This window comes from Procambarus clarkii, chromosome 64 (genome assembly GCF_040958095.1).
Source record: "Procambarus clarkii isolate CNS0578487 chromosome 64, FALCON_Pclarkii_2.0, whole genome shotgun sequence".
Classification (NCBI taxonomy): Eukaryota; Metazoa; Arthropoda; class Malacostraca; order Decapoda; family Cambaridae; genus Procambarus; species Procambarus clarkii.
This window is the reverse complement of record NC_091213.1, coordinates 2,317,750-2,343,253: the sequence shown is the minus strand read 5'-3', so window position 1 is coordinate 2,343,253 and position 25,504 is coordinate 2,317,750. Positions and strand designations below refer to the sequence as shown.

Below are 25,504 nucleotides of genomic sequence, written 5' to 3'. Positions count from 1 at the left end.
ACAATATATACAAACCTCAAGGTACATAAGAATATATAACTATGTGCTAAACACATGAGGGAGTCATTTCTATGTACATCTAGTAATACTAGCTGGAGACGATTCACCAAGGGGGAGGGGGGGGGTGGGAAAGGGGGAATATTTTTTTTTATTTATATATACAAGAGTTTTTACATTCTTGTACAGCCTAGCGTTTACATTCTAGTACGCATAGCGTTTCGGGCAAGTCCTTAAACCTGTTCCCTGGAATACGACTCCCGCGAAGAATCGTTTTTACAACCATGTACACATTTTACTGTTGAGTTAAACAGAGGCTACAGTTAAGGATTTGCACCCAGTAAATCCTCCCTGACCAGGATAGGAACCTAGGACAAAGCGCTCCTGGAACGCCAGGCGAGCATCTTACCACTACGCCAAGGAGACTGGTTAGAGTTCCAGCAATTACCGGTCGATCGATCGTTTACGACTTAAAGTACCATATATTCACATACCTCAAGTATATAGGCATATGAACAACCATAAGTTCTGCTATTTCACAAAAGATTACTAATACAAGAGTAAACTAAGCAAAGTAATATGTGACTATATATATAGTTTGACTGCAACATACACTTATACCATATATTTACACTGGTGTATGTATGGTCATAACGCCACCTTGGCAGCCACACGTTTCCCTCTCCCTTGGTCAAGAAAGTGGTGCTGCTTCTAGCACACAGGCAAAGATTCAAATCAAACAAGTACAGGGAAATAGACCACTGGTATAACTTTATTCTTATAGGATTTGAGATTATTGAACCAAGGAGAGAAAGTACAAGGAGCTTTCAAAAAGATCTGATTTCCAGATTCATTGAAACAACAAAGACCCTACAGCAGCCAGTTTCCCTTTCCAGCACCTCGGTGTGGCAATCCAGAGAGAAAATACCCACTGTATCCTCGGTTCCTGCCCAGTGTCCGATGAGTATGGAGAAATTTACAGCTACTAGTTAATAAACGTTGTTTTTTCTGTAAATGTTCCTATTTTATACCCAACCACTTTTGCATGTATGTACCTGTTTATAATAAAGCATATAATAATAAATAAGGTGGTAGGAGATGCAAATTCTCATACGAATTAGAGATAAACAAGATTTTTTCTAAATTGTATTTCCTTCTCGGAGGGCCTTCAGCTCCACAATTGAACCAAAGGCTCATAAATTATGGAATCTGCTATATACAATTGTTTTAATGAAATTACAATGTATAATTTACATATAATATTTGATATGAATTATAATTATTGTAGCAACAATATAATATGGATCACCTTGCGTGGCGTTGGCTTGGTATGGATGGTGTGAGAGTGTGGCATGGTGGTGAGGGAGCAGCCAGAGGTAGCACCAGTACCCGACCACCGCCTCCAGCACCAGCAGCCATCGTAGCCGTGTCCCGGGCGACATCCTCACCCCTCCGTCACTCGCAGCTCACTGACGCGTTTTGATGAGGTTCCCCAGAACTTGCTCCGACAGGCAGCAATTTATTTCTCCTCAGGCTATTTTAGTTTTTTTATCAAAACAATGGTCGTTTCTCCATTAACGTCATTCAGTGTTAGTGATTGTTTCAATTTATTATATCCCAGTTAAAACAATCATACATATGAAAATCTTGGTGCGCAATGTATTTTTTGGGGGGCCTCGAAAGAAGAGTTTATCGGAGGCATCACATGACAGAATGTTGTTCAACAGCCACTATTGTTGCACTTGTCTTGCATCACAAACCACACTTGTATTCAGACTGGTATCAAACAAAATATCATCACTTTATCAGTTTATGATTAAGAAAATAAAAATTTTACTGCAACCTATCCTTGGGTAGAGTGGACGCACCACTGGCGGGAACCAAGAAACATAAGTGGACGCACCACTGGCGGGAACCAAGAAACACAAGCGGACGCACCACTGGCGGGAACCAAGAAACACAAGCGGACGCACCACTGGCGGGAACCAAGAAACACAAGCGGACGCACCACTGGCGGGAACCAAGAAACATAAGTGGACGCACCACTGGCGGGAACCAAGAAACACAAGCGGACGTACCACTGGCGGGAACCAAGAAACACAAGCGGACGCACCACTGGCGGGAACCAAGAAACACAAGCGGACGCACCACTGGCGGGAACCAAGAAACACAAGCGGACGTACCACTGGCGGGAACCAAGAAACACAAGCGGACGCACCACTGGCGGGCACCAAGAAACACAAGCGGACGCACCACTGGAGGGAACCAAGAAACACAAGAGGACGCACCACTGGCGGGAACCAAGAAACACAAGCGGACGCACCACTGGCGGGAACCAAGAAACACAAGCGGACGCACCACTGGCGGGAACCAAGAAACACAAGCTGACGCACCACTGGCGGGAACCAAGAAACACAAGCGGACGCACCACTGGCGGGAACCAAGAAACACAAGCGGACGCACCACTGGCGGGAACCAAGAAACACAAGAGGACGCACCACTGGCGGGAACCAAGAAACACAAGCAGACGCACCACTGGCGGGAACCAAGAAACACAAGCGGACGCACCACTGGCGGGAACCAAGAAACGCAAGCGGACGCACCACTGGCGGGAACCAAGAAACACAAGCGGACGCACCACTGGCGGGAACCAAGAAACACAAGCGGACGCACCACTGGCGGGAACCAAGAAACGCAAGCGGACGCACCACTGGCGGGAACCAAGAAACACAAGCGGACGCACCACTGGCGGGAACCAAGAAACACAAGCAGACGCACCACTGGCGGGAACCAAGAAACACAAGCGTCGCACCACTGGCGGGAACCAAGAAACACAAGCTGACGCACCACTGGCGGGAACCAAGAAACACAAGCGGACGCACCACTGGCGGGAACCAAGAAACACAAGCGGACGCACCACTGGCGGGAACCAAGAAACACAAGAGGACGCACCACTGGCGGGAACCAAGAAACACAAGCAGACGCACCACTGGCGGGAACCAAGAAACACAAGCAGACGCACCACTGGCGGGAACCAAGAAACACAAGCGGACGCACCACTGGCGGGAACCAAGAAACGCAAGCGGACGCACCACTGGCGGGAACCAAGAAACACAAGCGGACGCACCACTGGCGGGAACCAAGAAACACAAGCAGACGCACCACTGGCGGGAACCAAGAAACACAAGCGTCGCACCACTGGCGGGAACCAAGAAACACAAGCGTCGCACCACTGGCGGGAACCAAGAAACACAAGCGTCGCACCACTGGCGGGAACCAAGAAACACCAGAGGACGCACCACTGGCGGGAACTTAGGAACACAAGCCGACGCACCACTGGCGGGAACCAAGAAACACCAGAGGACGCACCACTGGCGGGAACCAAGAAACACCAGAGGACGCACCACTGGCGGGAACTTAGGAACACAAGCCGACGCACCACTGGCGGGAACCAAGAAACACCAGAGGACGCACCACTGGCGGGAACTTAGGAACACAAGCGGACGCACCACTGGCGGGAACCAAGAAACACAAGCAGACGCACCACTGGCGGGAACCAAGAAACACAAGCGTCGCACCACTGGCGGGAACCAAGAAACACAAGCGTCGCACCACTGGCGGGAACCAAGAAACACAAGCGTCGCACCACTGGCGGGAACCAAGAAACACCAGAGGACGCACCACTGGCGGGAACTTAGAAACACAAGCGTCGCACCACTGGCGGGAACCAAGAAACACCAGAGGACGCACCACTGGCGGGAACTTAGAAACACAAGCCGACGCACCACTGGCGGGAACCATGAAACACAAGCGTCGCACCACTGGCGGGAACCAAGAAACACAAGCAGACGCACCACTGGCGGGAACCAAGAAACACAAGCTGACGCACCACTGGCGGGAACCAAGAAACACAAGCGTCGCACACTGGCGGGAACCAAGAAACACCAGAGGACGCACCACTGGCGGGAACCAAGAAACACAAGCAGATGCACCACTGGCGGGAACCAAGAAACACAAGCGTCGCACCACTGGCGGGAACCAAGAAACACAAGCGTCGCACCACTGGCGGGAACCAAGAAACACAAGCAGACGCACCACTGGCGGGAGCCAAGAAACACAAGCTGACGCACCACTGGCGGGAACCAAGAAACACAAGCGTCGCACACTGGCGGGAACCAAGAAACACCAGAGGACGCACCACTGGCGGGAACCAAGAAACACAAGCAGACGCACCACTGGCGGGAACCAAGAAACACAAGCGTCGCACCACTGGCGGGAACCAAGAAACACAAGCGTCGCACCACTGGCGGGAACCAAGAAACACCAGAGGACGCACCACTGGCGGGAACCAAGAAACACAAGCAGATGCACCACTGGCGGGAACCAAGAAACACAAGCGTCGCACCACTGGCGGGAACCAAGAAACACAAGCGTCGCACCACTGGCGGGAACCAAGAAACACAAGCGTCGCACCACTGGCGGGAACCAAGAAACACAAGCGTCGCACCACTGGCGGGAACCAAGAAACACCAGAGGACGCACCACTGGCGGGAACCAAGAAACACAAGCAGATGCACCACTGGCGGGAACCAAGAAACACAAGCAGACGCACCACTGGCGGGAACCAAGAAACACAAGCGTCGCACCACTGGCGGGAACCAAGAAACACAAGCGTCGCACCACTGGCGGGAACCAAGAAACACAAGCGTCGCACCACTGGCGGGAACCAAGAAACACAAGCGTCGCACCACTGGCGGGAACCAAGAAACACAAGCGTCGCACCACTGGCGGGAACCAAGAAACACAAGCGTCGCACCACTGGCGGGAACCAAGAAACACAAGCGTCGCACCACTGGCGGGAACCAAGAAACACAAGCGTCGCACCACTGGCGGGAACCAAGAAACACAAGCGTCGCACCACTGGCGGGAACCAAGAAACACAAGCGTCGCACCACTGGCGGGAACCAAGAAACACAAGCGTCGCACCACTGGCGGGAACCAAGAAACACAAGCGTCGCACCACTGGCGGGAACCAAGAAACACAAGCGTCGCACCACTGGCGGGAACCAAGAAACACAAGCGTCGCACCACTGGCGGGCACCAAGAAACACAAGCGTCGCACCACTGGCGGGAACCAAGAAACACAAGCGTCGCACCACTGGCGGGAACCAAGAAACACAAGCGTCGCACCACTGGCGGGAACCAAGAAACACAAGCGTCGCACCACTGGCGGGAACCAAGAAACACAAGCGTCGCACCACTGGCGGGAACCAAGAAACACAAGCGTCGCACCACTGGCGGGAACCAAGAAACACAAGCGTCGCACCACTGGCGGGAACCAAGAAACACAAGCGTCGCACCACTGGCGGGAACCAAGAAACACAAGCGTTGCACCACTGGCGGGAACCAAGAAACACAAGCGTCGCACCACTGGCGGGAACCAAGAAACACAAGCGTCGCACCACTGGCGGGAACCAAGAAACACAAGCGTCGCACCACTGGCGGGAACCAAGAAACACAAGCGTCGCACCACTGGCGGGAACCAAGAAACACAAGCGTCGCACCACTGGCGGGAACCAAGAAACACAAGCGTCGCACCACTGGCGGGAACCAAGAAACACAAGCGTCGCACCACTGGCGGGAACCAAGAAACACAAGCGTCGCACCACTGGCGGGAACCAAGAAACACAAGCGTCGCACCACTGGCGGGAACCAAGAAACACAAGCGTCGCACCACTGGCGGGAACCAAGAAACACAAGCGTCGCACCACTGGCGGGAACCAAGAAACACAAGCGTCGCACCACTGGCGGGAACCAAGAAACACAAGCGTCGCACCACTGGCCGGAAACCAAGAAACACAAGCGTCGCACCACTGGCGGGAACCAAGAAACACAAGCGTCGCACCACTGGCGGGAACCAAGAAACACAAGCGTCGCACCACTGGCCGGAAACCAAGAAACACAAGCGTCGCACCACTGGCGGGAACCAAGAAACACAAGCGTCGCACCACTGGCCGGAAACCAAGAAACACAAGCGTCGCACCACTGGCGGGAACCAAGAAACACAAGCGTCGCACCACTGGCGGGAACCAAGAAACACAAGCGTCGCACCACTGGCGGGAACCAAGAAACACAAGCGTCGCACCACTGGCGGGAACCAAGAAACACAAGCGTCGCACCACTGGCGGGAACCAAGAAACACAAGCGTCGCACCACTGGCGGGAACCAAGAAACACAAGCGTCGCACCACTGGCGGGAACCAAGAAACACAAGCGTCGCACCACTGGCGGGAACCAAGAAACACAAGCGTCGCACCACTGGCCCGGGATATAGAAGCAACACTGAACCGTTGACACGTTGCCACATTGAGGAGCGAGCGACTTTTTCCTGGATCAAACGTAGCAGGAAAAGAGTGAATGATAACCTTGCACTTGTGGGATTAAGGTAGCAGCACCACTGTCATTCTTAGTACATATAGACCTTAGGATTCATCAAACCATTCGGCCACTTACGAAACATGTACATCTTTCATCAGTCATGTCGGCTTTTTTGGCATTCATTAAACACTTTATGAGCTCCGGAACATTACGACGCTGTTCCATGACGATAATAACTTAGGGTTGTGAAGTGCCAAGATCTGTTCAATACATATAAACATGTTTTGCGAATGATGAAGAGGTTTCGTAAGCATATGCGACCATGTTTGGTGGCACCTTGTCCATCCCCGTGGAGAGGTGTATTCACCAGGGGCCTGACAGCTGGGTAGGGGCTTGACAGCAGTGGACAGCGCTTCGGATTCGTAGTCCTAAGGTTCCGGGTTCGATCCCCGGTGGAGGTGGAAACAAATGGGCAGAGTTTCTTTCACTCTGATGCCCCTGTTCACCTAGCAGTAAATAGGTACCTGGAAGTTAGACAGCTGCTACGGGCGGCGTGTGGGGGGTCCTGGGGGGTGTGTGAAACAAAAAGGAGACCTGGTCAAGGACCGGGCCGCGGTGACGCTAAGCCCCGAAATCATCTCAAGATAACCTAGTTGTGCTTGCGGGGGTTGAGCTCTGCTCTTTCGGCCCGCCTCTCAACTGTCAGTCAACTGTTACTACTATTTTTTCACACCCACACACACACCAGGAAGCAGCTCGTAACAGCTGTCTAACTCCCAGGTACTTATTTACTGCTAGGTAACAGGCGCATTAGGGTGAAAGAAACTCGGCTCATTGTTTCTCGCCAGCGCCGGGAATCGAACCCGGGCCACAGGATTACGTGTCCAGCGTGCTATCCACACAGCCACCGGCGCCCTTGTTACAGTGTTACAGTTGTGTTACAGTGTATGTGTTAGTCGCTTAGCCATGGCCACCAATACGCACGCTAGTTGACCACATATATTGTCACCTTGCCCTCCATGCTTCGTCACCTTGCCCTCATGTTTCGTCACCTTGCCCTCCATGTTTCGTCACCTTGCCCTCCATGCTTCGTCACCTTGTCCTCCATGCTTCGTCACCTTGCCCTCTATGTTTCGTCACCTTGCCCTCAATGTTTCGTCACCTTGTCCTCCATGCTTCGTCACCTTGCCCTCCATGTTTCGTCACCTTGCCCTCCATGCTTCGTCACCTTGCCCTCCATGTTTCGTCACCTTGTCCTCCATGCTTCGTCACCTTGTCCTCCATGCTTCGTCACCTTGCCCTCTATGTTTCGTCACCTTGCCCTCCATGTTTCGTCACCTTGTCCTCCATGCTTCGTCACCTTGTCCTCCATGCTTCGTCACCTTGTCCTCCATGCTTCGTCACCTTGCCCTCTATGTTTCGTCACCTTGCCCTCCATGCTTCGTCACCTTGTCCTCCATGCTTCGTCACCTTGCCCTCTATGTTTCGTCACCTTGCCCTCTATGTTTCGTCACCTTGCCCTCCATGCTTCGTCACCTTGCCCTCCATGCTTCGTCACCTTGTCCTCCATGCTTCGTCACCTTGCCCTCTATGTTTCGTCACCTTGCCCTCCATGCTTTGTCACCTTGCCCTCATGTTTCGTCACCTTGTCCTCCATGTTTCGTCACCTTGCCCTCTATGTTTCGTCACCTTGCCCTGCATGTTTCGTCACCTTGCCCTCAATGTTTCGTCACCTTGCCCTGCATGTTTCGTCACCTTGCCCTCCATGTTTCGTCACCTTGCCCTCCATGTTTCGTCACCTTGCCCTCCATGTTTCGTCACCTTGCCCTCCATGTTTCGTCACCTTGCCCTCCATGTTTCGTCACCTTGCCCTCCATGTTTCGTCACCTTGCCCTCCATGTTTCGTCACCTTGTCCTCCATGTTTCGTCACCTTGCCCTCCATGTTTCGTCACCTTGTCCTCCATGTTTCGTCACCTTGCCCTCCATGTTTCGTCACCTTGCCCTCCATGTTTCGTCACCTTGCCCTCCATGTTTCGTCACCTTGCCCTCCATGTTTCGTCACCTTGTCCTCCATATTTCGTCACCTTGCCCTCCATGTTTCGTCACCTTGTCCTCCATGTTTCGTCACCTTGCCCTCCATGTTTCGTCACCTTGCCCTCCATGTTTCGTCACCTTGTCCTCCATGTTTCGTCACCTTGCCCTCCATGTTTCGTCACCTTGCCCTCCATGTTTCGTCACCTTGCCCTCCATGTTTCGTCACCTTGCCCTCCATGTTTCGTCACCTTGCCCTCCATGTTTCGTCACCTTGCCCTCCATGTTTCGTCACCTTGCCCTCCATGTTTCGTCACCTTGCCCTCTATGTTTCGTCACCTTGCCCTCTATGTTTCGTCACCTTGCCCTCTATGTTTCGTCACCTTGCCCTCCATGCTTCGTCACCTTGCCCTCTATGTTTCGTCACCTTGCCCTCCATGTTTCGTCACCTTGCCCTCCATGCTTCGTCACCTTGCCCTCTATGTTTCGTCACCTTGCCCTCCATGCTTCGTCACCTTGCCCTCTATGTTTCGTCACCTTGCCCTCCATGCTTCGTCACCTTGCCCTCTATGTTTCGTCACCTTGCCCTCTATGTTTCGTCACCTTGCCCTCTATGTTTCGTCACCTTGCCCTCCATGCTTCGTCACCTTGCCCTCTATGTTTCGTCACCTTGCCCTCCATGTTTCGTCACCTTGCCCTCCATGTTTCGTCACCTTGCCCTCTATGTTTCGTCACCTTGCCCTCCATGCTTCGTCACCTTGCCCTCTATGTTTCGTCACCTTGCCCTCCATGCTTCGTCACCTTGCCCTCTATGTTTCGTCACCTTGCCCTCTATGTTTCGTCACCTTGCCCTCCATGTACCGTTCCCCCGTCCTTTCGTCCTTTAGCACTGGTCAGTTGCTGTGCAGTTCCCCCCGGCCTCCAGTACTGTGTTATGACCACACATACACCAGTATGATATATCATGCTGTGGCTGGTGTATGCTGAGTTCATTCTGCATAATGATATCCAGGTCGAATAGCCTAGTATCACTGGATATTACTTTATATATATATATATATATATATATATATATATATATATATATATATATATATATATATATATATATATATATATATATATATATATATATATAATCTATTCCTGACATTACTCTAGTATGTATTACGTATTGTCAGTGTATATTTGATATACCTATACATATTATGTATCATTACCAAATGTATACTCCATGTATTTGTGGAGACATTTGAAGTAAATAGCCGAAGCCTAATATCCTGTATCTTGAAAATAGTAGTATATGGCATCCATCAGTCTCAGGAGACTGGTGTTCCGCTCTGGTTGTCGGTCTGGAGTGACCTCACCAGGGCGCAAAGCCAGGGTAGGTTGATACAGATGAGAAGCTGTTACCCAGGCAGCAGGTCCCACCTCTCCACGACGCCGAAAGTCTCCAGTGGAAAGGCAAACGCCAATACGATTGGTTCCAGCGCCGTCGCAGGAACTGTGAGTTCTGGGGTTGACCTCGAAGTTGGTGAAAAAAGGCACAGGGACTCCAAACTGCACTGCACTCGACAGTGCAGTGTCCTCACTTCACTGTCGGACAGGTGTAGTGAGACTACCTATGTGGCAGTTCATGTTGCTCCCTTTGAGTTCCCTGACTCACTTCTCCAGCGTCACTTTACCCGGTATGGGCGGGTCTTGAGTGTCCGGATGAATGCAGTCTCCTCCGGGCGGTGGAAAGGTATCCCGAATGGGACCCGCATTGTGGTGCTGCGCTTGAAGGACCCCATCCCTTCGTCTCTCCTGCTTCTGGGCTTCATGGTACGCGTATTCTATGGGGTGCAGCCCCGGACTTGTTTCCTGTGCGGACTCTCGGGCCATCAGGCTGCGGGTTGTGATGCGAGCCGGGTCGGGCCTTGTGAACCTCTTCAGGGAGGAGAACTTTCCCCTGTTGGCGGTCCCGGACCTGTCGGTAGGTGCTGTTGTAGTGAGTGATACTTCCCAGTCGTCTGGTGCCCTGTTGCCGGTCTGATGCCAGCCTCGATGTGGCTGTGGGTGTCGGAGTGTATCCCCGGCTCCCGCACCTCAGCCACCCCTGCCTGCCTCGTCTCCAGTCGAGTCTCCAGGGGTGTGTGGTCTCGTGCCTCCGGACGTCGAGGCTGCGCCTCGGCCTGTACTGTCTCCGGCAGCTGTCTTCGGCCCGTGTCGACGTGCACGCTGTGATGTCTCCTGCGGTGTGTGGTCCTGTTCCCCCGGGTTGTTGAGGCTGCGATGTTGAGTGATCGTGCGCTGCGGGGAGTTGCGCGACCGTCCGGAGGTTCTGCTACGGTGCCTCCTGGCGGGGGTGATAGTTCCGACGACCTGTGTCCAAGCGTTCGCGGCGAGCTTTGAGTCTGTCTCCACCTCGTGGTGAGGCCTGGGCCGACGTCAGGGATTTTGGGGACTCCAGAATTTCGTCTTCTGTGAATGATGATGTGGGCGACGCTGTTAGAGTGCCTGCGGCTCCTGTTGGCCGTGTTGCAGCGGTGGTGGGTCCTGTGGTGGGATTGTCGCCTGGCCCTGGCCCGGTGTCTTCTCCGGCTGCCTCTGCGTCCCCGGTTGCTGGTTCCCCGTGTTGAGAGGTTGTGGCACAGGCCGAGGTTGCGGGTGAGGGAGGGGACTTGGTGCTGGTTCTTAAGAAAGATTCTGTTCCGGCGGCCCCCGTGCCTCTGGCGTCCAATTTTGTGCCTTCCGCTCATTTCGGGGCAAAATTTAAAAATTTAAATTTACTGTTGGCTCGAACGGTATCCCAAGTACGAGCAAGGAAGCCCCCTGAGGGATGCTGTAACACAGGATGGGTATGGTCCACTACCACTCACAAGATGAGTCTTATAGGATCCACTACCGATGACTGGATAAGTATACAGGGGTTCAATACCACTTCAAATGTAGATATGATAGAGCCCAGTAGGCTCAGGAATCTATACACCAGTTGATTGACAGTTGAGAGGTGGGACCAAAGAGCGAGAGCTCAACCCCCCCGCAAGCACAACTAGGTGAATACAACTAGGTGAGTACTGACAGGATGGGTTATTATTGAGTAATGGTTAGGCAAGGATTCAGTAAGCATTTACCCATTTTTCGTAACATCTTTTCTCAATCTTTGGCGACTTTGTTCAAAAATCAAAATGTTTATTCAGGTAAAAGTACGTACATAGAAGATGAGTTACAAACATAATGTTTGATTTATAGACAGAGCTAAAACATACAATACCTAAAGCCACTAGTACGCGCAGCATCTCTGACAAGGTTGTTTACAATTATTAAACTATTTATGAGCATCAAAACTTCCCAATCAAACGTTGTAATTGTTATAAATAAATAAATAAATAAATGTTTATTTAGGTAAGGTACATACATACAAGAGATTTTACAAAGTTTGTTGGATTAATAGATAGAGCTAGTACATACGATGCCTAAAGCCACTATTACGCAAAGCGTTTCGGGCAGGGGCAATATTTAGTGGCTGTTATAAACAGCCACTAAATATTGCAGAGCTCAAACTGCTTAATAGTTGTAAACAAAGCCGCCAAATATTGAGAAAAGCTGTACAGGGTCGAAAGTTGTTTTTTGTTCATTTATTATGCACCCCATTCCCATGTTGTGGGCGGTAATGGAACGTGTTACAAAGGCACACAACGGGCTCAGGGTCAGAACCCCCAACATTCATTTAGCTAAGCAAGTTACAGTCTTGAAGACTTCGAAGAAGATGCGTAAATGCTTGTTGAATCCTGGCACAGGTGCTGGCGGCGGCGTGGGTGTTGTGGTGGTGGTGGTGGGGGGGGGGGTAAACACGTGGTTGTTGCCATGGTTACCACAACAACAACACTCCATTCCTCTCCCTAGATCGATAATGGTAAACCATTTATTTCCTGATTTTCCTCCACGATTGGACACAGGAAAACTTGAATAAAAACGTCAGTTATCAGAAACTATATTGACATGTTGTGGTAATATATGAATGTAAAGTTTTATATACATCATGCTAGGATGTGCTGTGCATATCCTCCATGTATTCACATGAGAAAAATAGTTTGTAGATAATATTATACAGATATTATAAAAGATCCAAATTAGGTCAAATCATTATATAAAATCCTCTACATATATGTTATTGAGAGCAAAACCTCGCGAAATATAACACCTCCCAGTGAGACAATTCGACTGGGGACCCCCGACCCCCATCCAGGGGGGTCGCAGTAGGCTACAACAGTTAGTCAATGTGTCGGTGCGGGCTTATGAAGGAGGCGGTGGGGGTTGTGAGAGTCGGTGGAGGTTATGAGCGAGGTGGTGGAGGTTGTGGGCGTGGGGGAGGTTGAGGTACGGCCTCACCTGGCCTCCCTCACTCTAGTTATCTCCGCCCACAAAAACACCATTGAGGAATGCGGAGCGTCGGTGGAGAAGCGCCGACCTTATGTGTACCAGACGGTGAGTGACGCCCCCTGTGTGTACCAGACGGTGAGTGACGCCCCCTGTGTGTACTAGACGGTGAGTGACGCCCCCTGTGTGTACCAGACGGTGAGTGACGCCCCCTGTGTGTACCAGACGGTGAGTGACGCCCCCTGTGTGTACTAGACGGTGAGTGACGCCCCCTGTGTGTACTAGACGGTGAGTGACGCCCCCTGTGTGTACCAGACGGTGAGTGACGCCCCCTGTGTGTACCAGACGGTGAGTGACGCCCCCTGTGTGTACCAGACGGTGAGTGACGCCCCTTGCGTGTACCAGACGGTGAGTGACGCCCCCTGTGTGTACTAGACGGTGAGTGACGCCCCCTGTGTGTACTAGACGGTGAGTGACGCCCCCTGTGTGTACCAGACGGTGAGTGACGCCCCTTGCGTGTACCAGACGGTGAGTGACGCCCCCTGTGTGTACTAGACGGTGAGTGACGCCCCCTGTGTGTACCAGACGGTGAGTGACGCCCCTTGCGTGTACCAGACGGTGAGTGACGCCCCCTGTGTGTACTAGACGGTGAGTGACGCCCCCTGTGTGTACTAGACGGTGAGTGACGCCCCCTGTGTGTACTAGACGGTGAGTGACGCCCCCTGTGTGTACCAGACGGTGAGTGACGCCCCCTGTGTGTACTAGACGGTGAGTGACGCCCCCTGTGTGTACCAGACGGTGAGTGACGCCCCCTGTGTGTACCAGACGGTGAGTGACGCCCCCTGTGTGTACCAGACGGTGAGTGACGCCCCTTGCGTGTACCAGACGGTGAGTGACGCCCCCTGTGTGTACTAGACGGTGAGTGACGCCCCCTGTGTGTACTAGACGGTGAGTGACGCCCCCTGTGTGTACCAGACGGTGAGTGACGCCCCCTGTGTGTACCAGACGGTGAGTGACGCCCCCTGTGTGTACCAGACGGTGAGTGACGCCCCCTGTGTGTACCAGACGGTGAGTGACGCCCCCTGTGTGTACCAGACGGTGAGTGACGCACCTTGTGTGTACCAGACGGTGAGTGACGCCCCTTGTGTGTACCAGACGGTGAGTGACGCCCCCTGTGTGTACCAGACGGTGAGTGACGCCCCCTGTGTGTACCAGACGGTGAGTGACGCACCTTGTGTGTACCAGACGGTGAGTGAGGCCCCTTGTGTGTACCAGACGGTGAGTGACGCCCCCTGTGTGTGTACCAGACGGTGAGTGACGCACCTTGTGTGTACCAGACGGTGAGTGACGCCCCCTGTGTGTACCAGACGGTGAGTGACGCCCCCTGTGTGTACCAGACGGTGAGTGACGCACCTTGTGTGTACCAGACGGTGAGTGACGCCCCTTGTGTGTACCAGACGGTGAGTGACGCCCCCTGTGTGTACCAGACGGTGAGTGACGCACCTTGTGTGTACCAGACGGTGAGTGACGCCCCTTGTGTGTACCAGACGGTGAGTGACGCCCCCTGTGTGTACCAGACGGTGAGTGACGCCCCCTGTGTGTACCAGACGGTGAGTGACGCACCTTGTGTGTACCAGACGGTGAGTGACGCCCCCTGTGTGTACCAGACGGTGAGTGACGCCCCCTGTGTGTACCAGACGGTGAGTGACGCCCCTTGTGTGTACCAGACGGTGAGTGACGCCCCCTGTGTGTACCAGACGGTGAGTGACGCCCCATGTGTGTACCAGACGGTGAGTGACGCCCCCTGTGTGTACCAGTCGGTGAGTGACGCCCCTTGCGTGTACCAGACGGTGAGTGACGCCCCCTGTGTGTACCAGACGGTGAGTTACGCCCCCTGTGTGTACCAGACGGTGAGTGACGCCCCCTGTGTGTACCAGACGGTGAGTGACGCCCCCTGTGTGTACCAGACGGTGAGAGACGCCCCCTGTGTGTACCAGACGGTGAGTGACCCCCCTGTGTGTACCAGACGGTGAGTGACGCCCCTTGTGTGTACCAGACGGTGAGTGACGCCCCTTGCGTGTACCAGACGGTGAGTGACGCCCCCTGTGTGTACCAGACGGTGAGTGACGCCCCCTGTGTGTACCAGACGGTGAGTGACGCCCCCTGTGTGTACCAGACGGTGAGTGACGCCCCCTGTGTGTACCAGACGGTAAGAGACGCCCCCTGTGTGTACCAGACGGTGAGTGACGCCCCCTGTGTGTACCAGACGGTGAGTGACGCCCCTTGTGTGTACCAGATGGTGAGTGACGCCCCCTGTGTGTACCAGACGGTGAGTGACGCCCCCTGTGTGTACCAGACGGTGAGTGACGCCCCCTGTGTTTACCAGACGATGAGTGACGCCCCCTGTGTGTACCAGACGGTGAGTGACGCCCCTTGTGTGTACCAGACGGTGAGTGACGCCCCCTGTGTGTACCAGACGGTGAGTGACGCCCCTTGTGTGTACCAGACGGTGAGTGACGCCCCCTGTGTGTACCAGACGGTGAGTGACGCCCCCTGTGTGTACCAGACGGTGAGTGACGCACCCTGTGTGTACCAGACGGTGAGTGACGCACCCTGTGTGTACCAGACGGTGAGTGACGCCCCCTGTGTGTACCAGACGGTGAGTGACGCCCCTTGTGTGTACTCACCTATTAATGTCTGCAGGATCGAGCATTGACTCTTGGATCCTGCCATTCTAGCCATCGGTTGTTTACAGCAATAACTCCCCGGTCCTAATTCCCTATCATATCTAGTTTTAAAATTATGAATAACGTTTGCTTCCACAACCTGTTCCCCAAGTGCATTCCATTTTCCCGCTACTCTCACGCTAGAAGAAAACTTCCTAACATATCTGTGACTCATCTGAGTTTCCCGCTTCCATCTCTGTCCCCTTATTATGTTAGTATACAGGATTAACATTTCGTCTATTTCCACTCTCAATCCCGCTAAGTATTTTATATGTTTCTATCATATCTCCCCTCTCCCTCCTTTTTTCTAGTGTCATCGGGTTCAGTTCCTTCAGTCGCCCTTCATACCCCATCCCTCGCAACGCTGGGACGAGTCTCTTTGCAAACTTCTGAACCTTTTCCAGTTTCCTTATGTGTTTCTTCAGGTGGGGACTTCATGATGGGCTCCGATCAATCTCTCCATCTATCCATATATCTATCCAACTATACATCCAACTATCTATCCATCCATCTACTCATATTTCTATATATTATATATATTATATATGTATATATATATATATATATATATATATATATATATATATATATATATAATATATATATATATATATATATATATATATATATATATATATATATATATATATATATATGTCGTACCTAGTAGCCAGAACGCACTTCTCAGCCTACTATGCAAGGTACGATTTGCCTAATAAGCCAAGTTTTGCTGCATTAATATATTTTCTCTAATTTTTTCTTATGAAATGATAAAGCTACACATTTCATTATGTATGAGGTCAATTTTTTTTATTGGAGTTAAAATTAACGTAGATATATGACCGAACCTAACCAACCCTCCCTAACCTAACCTAACCTAACCTAACCTATCTTAATAGGTTAGGTTAGGTTGCCGAAAAAGTTAGCTAGGTTTCTGATCAGGGGAAGGAAGACACCAACACATGGGGGCGTAAATTTATTAGACAGGATAAATAATTCTGCAGAAGTAAAGCAGGCTTCTAAGTAGGTCTTAACAAATGTATAACATAGCCGTGGCTAACTCAAAGTACACGAAACATCTTAAATCGTACACCCGTAGTAAAATAACGTAATCTTATAGCCTAGTAACAAACTCTGCAGAAACCTAAGGTCCTAATGTCTAGAATTAGCAGTGAGGCGAATGTAACAAATCTAATTCTAAGTATAACAGGACACCAAAGTGAACAACATAACATAAGGGAAACCCTAGCTGGAGAATAATCAGGCGGCGGAAAATACATAGTGACTGGGAAAGCCTAATATGTATTTGGAGAAGAAAATAACCCCAGGCCAGAGGCCGAGCCGCCAAGGAAGAAGGAATTACCTGACATAAGGTAGGGCTTACTAGTAGAATGGCTGTAAAGTCAAAGTAGTAGCTGCGGACAGCGGAACACTTGGGGACGGGCGCTGCACCCCCCCCCCCCCACCCATCCCCCAGTGAAACGGGAGGAAAGACGTGAGGAACAACGACTGACGTAGTCAGAACCGGGAAAACTGGCAGCCAGCAGAAAGGGGGAGGAGGGTGGGCGCTTCGTGGATCGTGGACCGCGTCGGGAGAGGGAGTGAGAGCGAGACGCGCCTTGCGGAACGCGGTGCGCAATTGTTTCTTCCTTCCCTATCAGAAACTCCACCGCCTTTCGTTCAAAAGGCAGTGGCCATTTAGGTTAGGTTAGCTTAGGTAGGTTAGGTAATCGAAAAACAATTAATTCATGAAAACTTGGCTTATTAGGCAAATCGTGCCTTGCATAGTAGGCTGAGAAGTGCGTTCTGGCTACTAGGTACGACATATATATATATCTATCTATATATATATATATATATATATATATATATATATGAAATTTTTGTTAATTCTTCCTAGATAAGTGAAGGGATGGGAACTATCAGGGGAAAGCGCCAAGCCATTACGACTATATATATATATATATATATACAGCACTTAGAAGGGATCAGGATAAGGATTTGGAATGGGATGGTGGGGAAAGGGGGGGGGGAGAGGAAGGGTGCCCAACCACCTAGGTGGAAGGTCGGGTATTGAACGCCGACTTGCATGAAGCGAAACCATCGCTCTACCGTTCAGTCTAAGTCCAAATCTTTATGCTGACAGTCTCCGTTGCGTAGTGGTAATAGACATTCGTCTGGCGTTCCGAGAGTGTTTTGTCCTGGTTCGTATCCTGGCCGGGGAGGGTTTACTGGGTGCAAATCCTTAACTGTTGCCTCTGTTTACCCAACAGTAAAATGGGTACTTAGGTGTAAAAACAATTTTTTGTCGCGGGGTCTTTTTTCAGGGACCATAGGATTAAGGACCTGCCCGAAACCCTACGCGTACTAGTGGCTCTACAACAATGTAACAACTCTTGTATATATAAATAAATAAAATAAATAAATAAAAATAAAAGTGGTTGTGTCAAAGATCAGTGAATTGTGGTGCATATTACTATAAGAAAATTATATGTTTTAAAAATATATTGCTGTGTAGCTGGCGGGCAGTGCCAGAGTCCGTCGTGGGGGGCTGAATGTACTCACCTAGCTACTTGTGCTTCCGGAGGTTGAGTTCTGGCTCTTTGGTCCCGCCTCTCAACTGGTGTACAGGTTCCTGAGCCTACTGGGCTCTATCATATCTACACTTGAAACTGTGTATGGAGTCAGCCTCCACCACATCACTGTCTAATGCATTCCACCTGTTAACTAGTCTGACACTAAAAAAGTTCTTTCTAACGTCCCTGTGGCTCATTTGGGTACTCAGTTTCCACCTGTGTCCCCTTGTTCGCGTACCCCCCGTGTTAAACCGTTTATCCTTATCTACCCTGTTAATTCATCTCAGAATTTTGTAGGTTGTGACCATATCTCCCCTTACTCTTCTCTTTTCCAGTGTGGTGAGGTGCATTTTACGCAACCTTTCCTCGTAACTCGTGCACATGACCCTGGCACGCTGTTCCCGTTTATATTCTGGCGACCCCGACCAGCGAATTACGGGCTCACCATAGTCCGTGCTACATGGACACTTCGTTCTGAGTAGCTAAATCTAAAACAACAACAACAACGACCAGCCTATGTTCATCTTGTACCCCAGACCATTCCTTCAGCCAATTTGGGCGAGCTAACTGTATGACTAGCTCCACCTTTGGACACACACAGACATGTATGACACATCTGTGTCATATATGACTGTCACATCTGTGTCATATATGACTGTCACATCTGTGTCATATATGACTGTCACATCTGTGTCATATATTACTGTCACATCTGTGTCATATATGACTGTCACATCTGTGTCATATATGACTGTCTCACGACTGTCTGACAGACAGACGTGACACAGACACTCAGAGCCCTTACACATTGTTCTGATTGGTATAATACACATAAAGAATTGATCAGAAGACTTCAGATACTGTATTAATCTATCCTGGCACATAAAGTTGTATCAATAAGCATTCTGTAAGTTCCCAATGAACATATAATTGGGAAAGGGGAGAGCAGATTAAGTAAGCGCAGTTGAGTCTTCCCCAGTAGCAGGATACTCCCTCTCGTCGCCCAACCACTTGGGCTGGACGGTAGAGCGACGGTCTCGCTTCATGCAGGTCGGCGTTCAATCCCCGACCGTTGAAGTGGTTGGGGTACCATTCCTTTCCCCCCCCCCCCGTCCCATCCCAAATCCTTATCCTCACCCCTTCCACGTGCTACATAGTCGTAATGGCTTGGCGCTTTCCTCCGATAGTTCCCTCTCGTCGCTCAGCTTACTGTAGTCACAGCTGCCTCAATGATCTCACTGCTCCATCCTGCTGATGATCCCTTACGTCACACACATCCTCGGGCTCCTCTTCTCCCTTTCCACAATATCCTTCATGCAGATCACTCATTAGGCTCCAAATACAGGCTCACCATAGCCCGTGCTACTTGGAACTTTTCGTTCCAGGTAGCGAATCTTAAACAACATTAGGTTCCTCTCCCAGTGAAACCTCGTCCCTTCTCAAGCACAGGGGGACGTGTCCTTGGAGAGATCCACCGTCGTCAACAACGTTCATTTCACGTAAGCGTGCATCGCTCTGCAAGTCGTACCACATCTTTGGTAGCTTCAGATCAATGCCGTCTGCACTGATTCACTACTACCTCGGGTGAAGATTATTCGACTACTGCCTCCACTGGTTGAGTAATGTTGGCTCAATGTCACTGTTCGCAGTATCCATGTTTATTCACGTTAGTCGCTGGTTACTCATAGACTGGCCAACAGATAATTACAACTGTCATTGATTAGCCTTGCCCGCAGGCAAAGGTCTCCTACCGGTCGTCCAGTTGAACCCTATATACAAGCTTCTTCAACGTGGCTTCCTCCTGTAGAACAACTTCTTGAAATACAACCTAACCGACGCTGACTCCTCGGGACTGCCTCTTGGACTGGACGATTGTTCACTCACGTTAATCTCCCGTTGTCACGGGCTTCTTGCACTCTCATGACAGCATCTCAGGCGTGCTGTCATGCTCCAAAATCAACAGCTGCATTCCCTTCACTAACTTATCACTATGCCACCTTCCGGCCACTCCATGCATTGTCGCAGTACTGTTGCTCTTCGTATTAGGCTCAACTTGCCACCTAAATTGCTAATCTGGCGGATTTTCCCTGGAGCTCTAGCGTGACATCCATCCTTATCCACGTCTAGAACGTTACTGACCTGAGCGCCAATCCCTGAGTCCAGCTCATCCCACCGATGACATCAGAGTATATCGCTGATTGGCTGTGAATCTGGTCCTCTATTCACTCATACCTTTCGATATACGACCTTGAGGCCGGCGTCGCTACATCAGGCGAGTTCCCAGATTTTTTGCCTACTGCCCAGCGCCATCCTGTTTCTGCTTCCATCCCTCTTCCCATATTTATCGCTAAAATTCGCCCAAAAAACGTGTCTGAGGCACTTTCTTATTAACTTAAAGAATTGTTTATACCTTCTGTGATATTAGGTGGGGTAAATGACTCTTGAGGCCAGCGAGGTCTGTTACTAGATAGCAGTCGCAACAGCCAATATATTGATATGACCACCACAAAGCTTTTAACTGACTTGCCATCTACAAACTGTTGCCGCTAGAAACCATATGCAAAGTGAACATAAGATGAAACTGAATAGGACCTGCTGCATGGGCGACAGCTTCTCTTCCATATCAACCTACCCTGGCTTTGTGCCCTGGAGAGGCCATTCCAGACCGACAATCAGAACGCAACTCCCTAGTGCCCTATAACTAATGGATGCCTACTACTACTACTACTAGCACTCATAGCATTTCAGGCAGATTTTTAATCCTAATTTTCCCTGGAATACGACCCGCCAAATCGTTTAACAACCAGGTACCAATTCACTGCTGGGTGAACAGAGGCGTGCAGTTAAGGATTGGTGCCCAATCAATCCTCCCCGGCCAGGGTACAAACCCATGCCAAATTACTCGCAAAACGTGTGGTGAGTTTCTGTGCTTGGAAGAAAACTCATCATTGGATTGGGACTAATTTGTTAAATATTTATTATTAATTAATATTTACAATTATTAGTAATTAGTAAGTGATCCTGCTTGGAAAAGCGGGAAAGTTTCTGTAGGAAGAAAACGTCTGCCAAACGAGTTGCGCCTGGGTGCGTGCGCACCAAAGTGGGATACTTAAGCGGGTTACCAGGTGTTATGGGGGGCAGGTGATTGTACTGAGAGGGCCAATAGTACAAGATAAAAGAGTTCCTAAAATAGTGGCAATAGGGAGGCCCCGGCCCCCAGGGAAGAATATTCCCAGCAATTAATAATTGTTAGAATAAATGTCTGTAGTCTAAGGTAATCCCCTATTCCACACTCAGCAGGATAAAAGGAACTCCTATCTTATACCTTATTTATTAAACCCCTCTAATAACCCCCCATATACATTAATACAACTATTTACTTTACCACTCTACCCTACGTTAACCCCCTTGGCCCACATAGGCAGGATGTAAGGTCTACAATAACAAACTAGGGAAAAGTCTACTTAGAGAACAGCACTTGTAAGGCTTGAAGCAGCCTGGGTAGCTATGACCCACGTGGTACCCTAGTCACAATGGAGTACACTTAGTGATGCCAAAACACTGGCTTAAAATACCTCTAAACAAAACACACACCTAGCTAGTAGCACGGTACATTAATGGGTACTTAACTTGTAGAACATAGATTATAGGGAGAGGAGAAAGGAGGTGGAGGAAGACAGCCCCACAGGGAAAGTCAGGACGCCACAGCTCGAGCTCGTTTAAGTATGCTGCCGGGACGGATACCTAGCTGATCGTACAGCAGCAATCATCACAAGTTTACTCAGACATTCATTACTAGTTACTTTAACAGTTCTAAGCATAGCTGATAACTGGTTCAATATTATATTTAATAATCAACAAGCTCAGAGTATGAATGCTCTGTGAGAAACAAGATTAAAAAAAAAATCTTACGTTTGGCAAGGACGACGGAAATACGTGCATAACCCAGCTTTAAGGAGCCATGATATAAATGTTATTGTTAATTAAATATCCTTCTCACATGATCCAATGCTATGAATTAATGTAAAGTAATTATTTAGAGCTCAATTGGACCTCTGGTTTCCAACTAAGAGCCCAGGGTCGTAACACCAGGGGTCACAACCTCCACTTGCCTGCAGACGATGACCCCTCAATGCTTCGGACCTTGTCTTCTCCCTACATGATTCGTTATATGTTTTGGGTTTCATGGGGTGTGGTGCTCTGCCGCAACCCCCCCCCCCCCCAAAGTGTTAGGCTTCCACTTCTGGAGTAATCTTAGTATACATAGCTTGGTTAACTTCTGTAACTCATTTAATCCATAATGAATTAAGACTACGTTAATATTTACTTAATGGAATAAATTCCCGCTGCACAAACGAGTTACGGGAGAATGTACGATTGCTAGGTGCATGCAAGTAACTAAGCTATAATTAATTGTAAATATTATTAATACTAGTGCCACAGGGCAGCATTTTGGGACCTCTCCTATTTCTTATATACATCAATGATCTGCCTAATGTCTCTAACATTCTGAAACCTATTTTGTTTACTGATGATACTACCCTCATCTACTCTAACCCCAACCCACATACACTAAATAATGTTATTAATAATGAACTAAAAAAAGTCCACTTATGGATGTCAACCAACAAACTAACACTTAACATAGAAAATACCTACTACATCTTATTTGGAAGCAAATCTACAAATGCAATTCAGCTTCTGATAGACAATGTAAACATTAGCAATAAAAATGATGGAAAGTTTCTCGGCCTATTCCTAGACAAGAGACTCAACTTCAGTACCCACATACAACAAACACATAACTAACAAAGTCTCTAAAACAGTTGGTATACTCTCCAAAATCAGATATTATGTACCTAACTCTGCTCTCATCTCTCTATATTATGTACTAATCTATCCCTATCTTAATTATGGTATCTGTGCATGGGGTTCAACCACTGCATACCACCTCAAGTCCATCATCACCCAGCAAAAGTCTGCTATCAGAATAATAACAAATTCTGCTTTCAGACAACACTCAGCCCCCTTGTTTAACTCCCTAAACATGCTAAACATAATCTCACTCCACAAATTCTCTTGTGTCAACTACATTTACAAAACCCTGTTCTTAAATACAAATCCTGCTCTGAAACTCTCCCTGGACAGATGTAATAGGACCCATTATCACCACACCAGAAATAAATATCTCTTTGATATCCCCAGAGTCAAACTTAATCTGTGTAAACACTCTATGCAAATAAAGGGACCCAGTCTATGGAACTCACTCCCTACTGAATTGAAAAGCTGTCCAACTTTTGCGTCATTCAAAAACAATACTAAAAAGTACCTAATTTCATCTTCATAGTTTTTTACCTTTTGCTTTAAAACTGCACTGTATCTATTGCTACCCAATCTCCCAATCTTTATGTACCCAATCTGAACATCTTTATCATTGTGATCATTGCTGTCTTCTTATATGTGCTGTCAATCTGCTGTATGGTGTCTATTAATCTTGTTGATCTTGGCGCGCGGATTGAACGCTCCTGGCTGGACGTTCTTTCCACACCTTACCTGGAACTCATCTTTGAATTCAGCTGGCTTCTTTGGGCCAGTGTGTGCTCACTGCAGCTACCCAGGGGTTCACAGTGAATACTGAGTTAAATAAAGTCCATCTTTGGCTAACTGCCAACAAACTCACCCTCAACATTGACAAACTTTCTATATTTTGTTTGGCAATAAATCCTCAAATCAAATAAATCTCAGGATAAACAATGGCCAAATTTGTAACAAAGTAGATGGCAAATGTGTTGGCGTTCTCATTGATGAATTTCCAGGGACACATTCTAAATACATAAAAAAAAAGTTTCAAAAACTGTTGGCATTTTTTCTAAGATCAGATATTATGTACCTCGCCCTGCCCTGGTGACACACTATTACTCTTTCAACTATCCTTATCTCAACTATGGTATTTGTGCTTGGGGTTCTACTACTGGGGAGCCGGTCGGCTGAGCGGACAGCACACTGGACTTGTGATCATTTGATCCTGGGTTCGATCCCGGACGCCGGCGAGAAACAATGGGCAGAGTTTCTTTCACCCTATGCCCCTGTTACCTAGCAGTAAAATAGGTACCTGGGTGTTAATCAGCTGTCACGGGCTGCTTCCTGGGGGTGGAGGCCTGGTCGAGGACCAGGCCGTGGGTACACTAAAGCCCAGAAATCATCTCAAGATAACCCAAAATCATTTACGACCTCTAATTACTCAACACAAAGCTGCTATTAGGACAATATCCAACTCTGGCCCCAGACATCACTCGGTACCCCTACTCAAATCTCTGAATATGTTAGATATTAAGTCACTGCACATCCTCTCTTGTGTATTTTATATATATAAAATGCTGAACTCCGTGCAGTCTCCGTGGTGTAGTGGTAAGACACTCGCCTGGCGTTCCGCAAGCGCTATGTCATGGGTTCGTATCCTGGCCGGGGAGGATTTACTGGGCGCAATTCCTTAACTGTAGCCTCTGTTTAACGCAACAGTAAAATGTGTACTTGGATGAAAAAACGATTCTTCGCGGCGGGGATCGTATTCCAGGGACCATAGGATTAAGGACTTGCCCGAAACGCTACGCGTACTAGTGGCTGTACAAGAATGTAACAACTCTTGTATATATCTCAAAAAAAAAAAAAAAAAAAAAAAAAAAAAAAAAAAAAAAAAAAAAAACTGTAATGCCAATCCTGACCTTAAAAGCTTCCTAGAAGGTTGTAACAGAACACATGAGCACCACACCAGAAACAAATACCTATTTGATATTCCAAGAGTACGACTTAATCAAACTAGAAATGCTCTACAAATCAAGGGGACCCAGAATGTGGAATGACCTTCCTAGTCATGTTAAAGACTGTACCTCTCCCAACCCATTTAAGATAAAAACTAAGCACTACCTAATTAACTCCCTGTAACCTACCTTCCCCTAAATGTCAACCCATGTCTGCTATTTTAAACAATGCTGTTTGTTGACCAAATTGTATATTTTATATTTTTCTGCCATGTTACCCCCTTTTTTAATTTTATATTATCTCAACACAATTTATACTTTAATCTCAATTAGTATTAAGTTTTGGTCTTAGTGTTTTTCTTGCCCGAAACGCTTTGCGTAATAGTGGCTTTAGGCATTGTATGTACTAGCTCTATCTATAAATCCATTAATGTTTGTATCACACCTTGTATGTATGTTCTTTATATGAATAAACATTTGAATTTGAATTTTGAATTTTTGAATTTGACTCGATGGGGAGCGAGAACATTGTAGCTCGATGCGGTTGTAGTCTGCTGATGTAGTGTCTTGAGGTCAATTAGAGCTGCATATGCTGAGTGCTACATTCTTGAGGTTTGAAGAGATGTGGTTAGTCCTAAGTGTCTGTATTGTAGTTCACTGAATCACTGTGGAAATT

At 48.8% G+C, this 25,504-nt stretch overlaps 2 protein-coding genes across 3 annotated transcripts in view; one reads left to right on the top strand and one right to left on the bottom strand.

Annotated features, from left to right (window-relative positions):
• LOC123768906 (uncharacterized) overlaps window positions 1-1,756 on the bottom strand; it is a 73,825-nt gene extending 72,069 nt beyond the window's left edge. Inside the window, exon 1 of the mRNA XM_069309058.1 lies at window positions 1,307-1,756. Coding sequence (XP_069165159.1) covers window positions 1,307-1,439 — 133 coding nt within the window. The 5' untranslated portion in view covers window positions 1,440-1,756. The remainder of the gene's footprint in view (window positions 1-1,306) is intronic.
• A 10,882-nt stretch (window positions 1,757-12,638) lies between these two features.
• Window positions 12,639-25,504, top strand: part of LOC123768905 (interleukin-1 receptor-associated kinase 1-binding protein 1) — a 30,906-nt gene continuing 18,040 nt past the window's right edge. The window contains exon 1 of one of the 2 annotated variants that reach the window (XM_069309057.1): window positions 12,639-12,876. In XM_069309057.1, the coding sequence (XP_069165158.1) occupies window positions 12,727-12,876 (150 nt within the window). In that variant the 5' untranslated portion in view covers window positions 12,639-12,726. The remainder of the gene's footprint in view (window positions 12,877-25,504) is intronic. The other variant, XM_045759694.2, reaches the window with a different exon arrangement.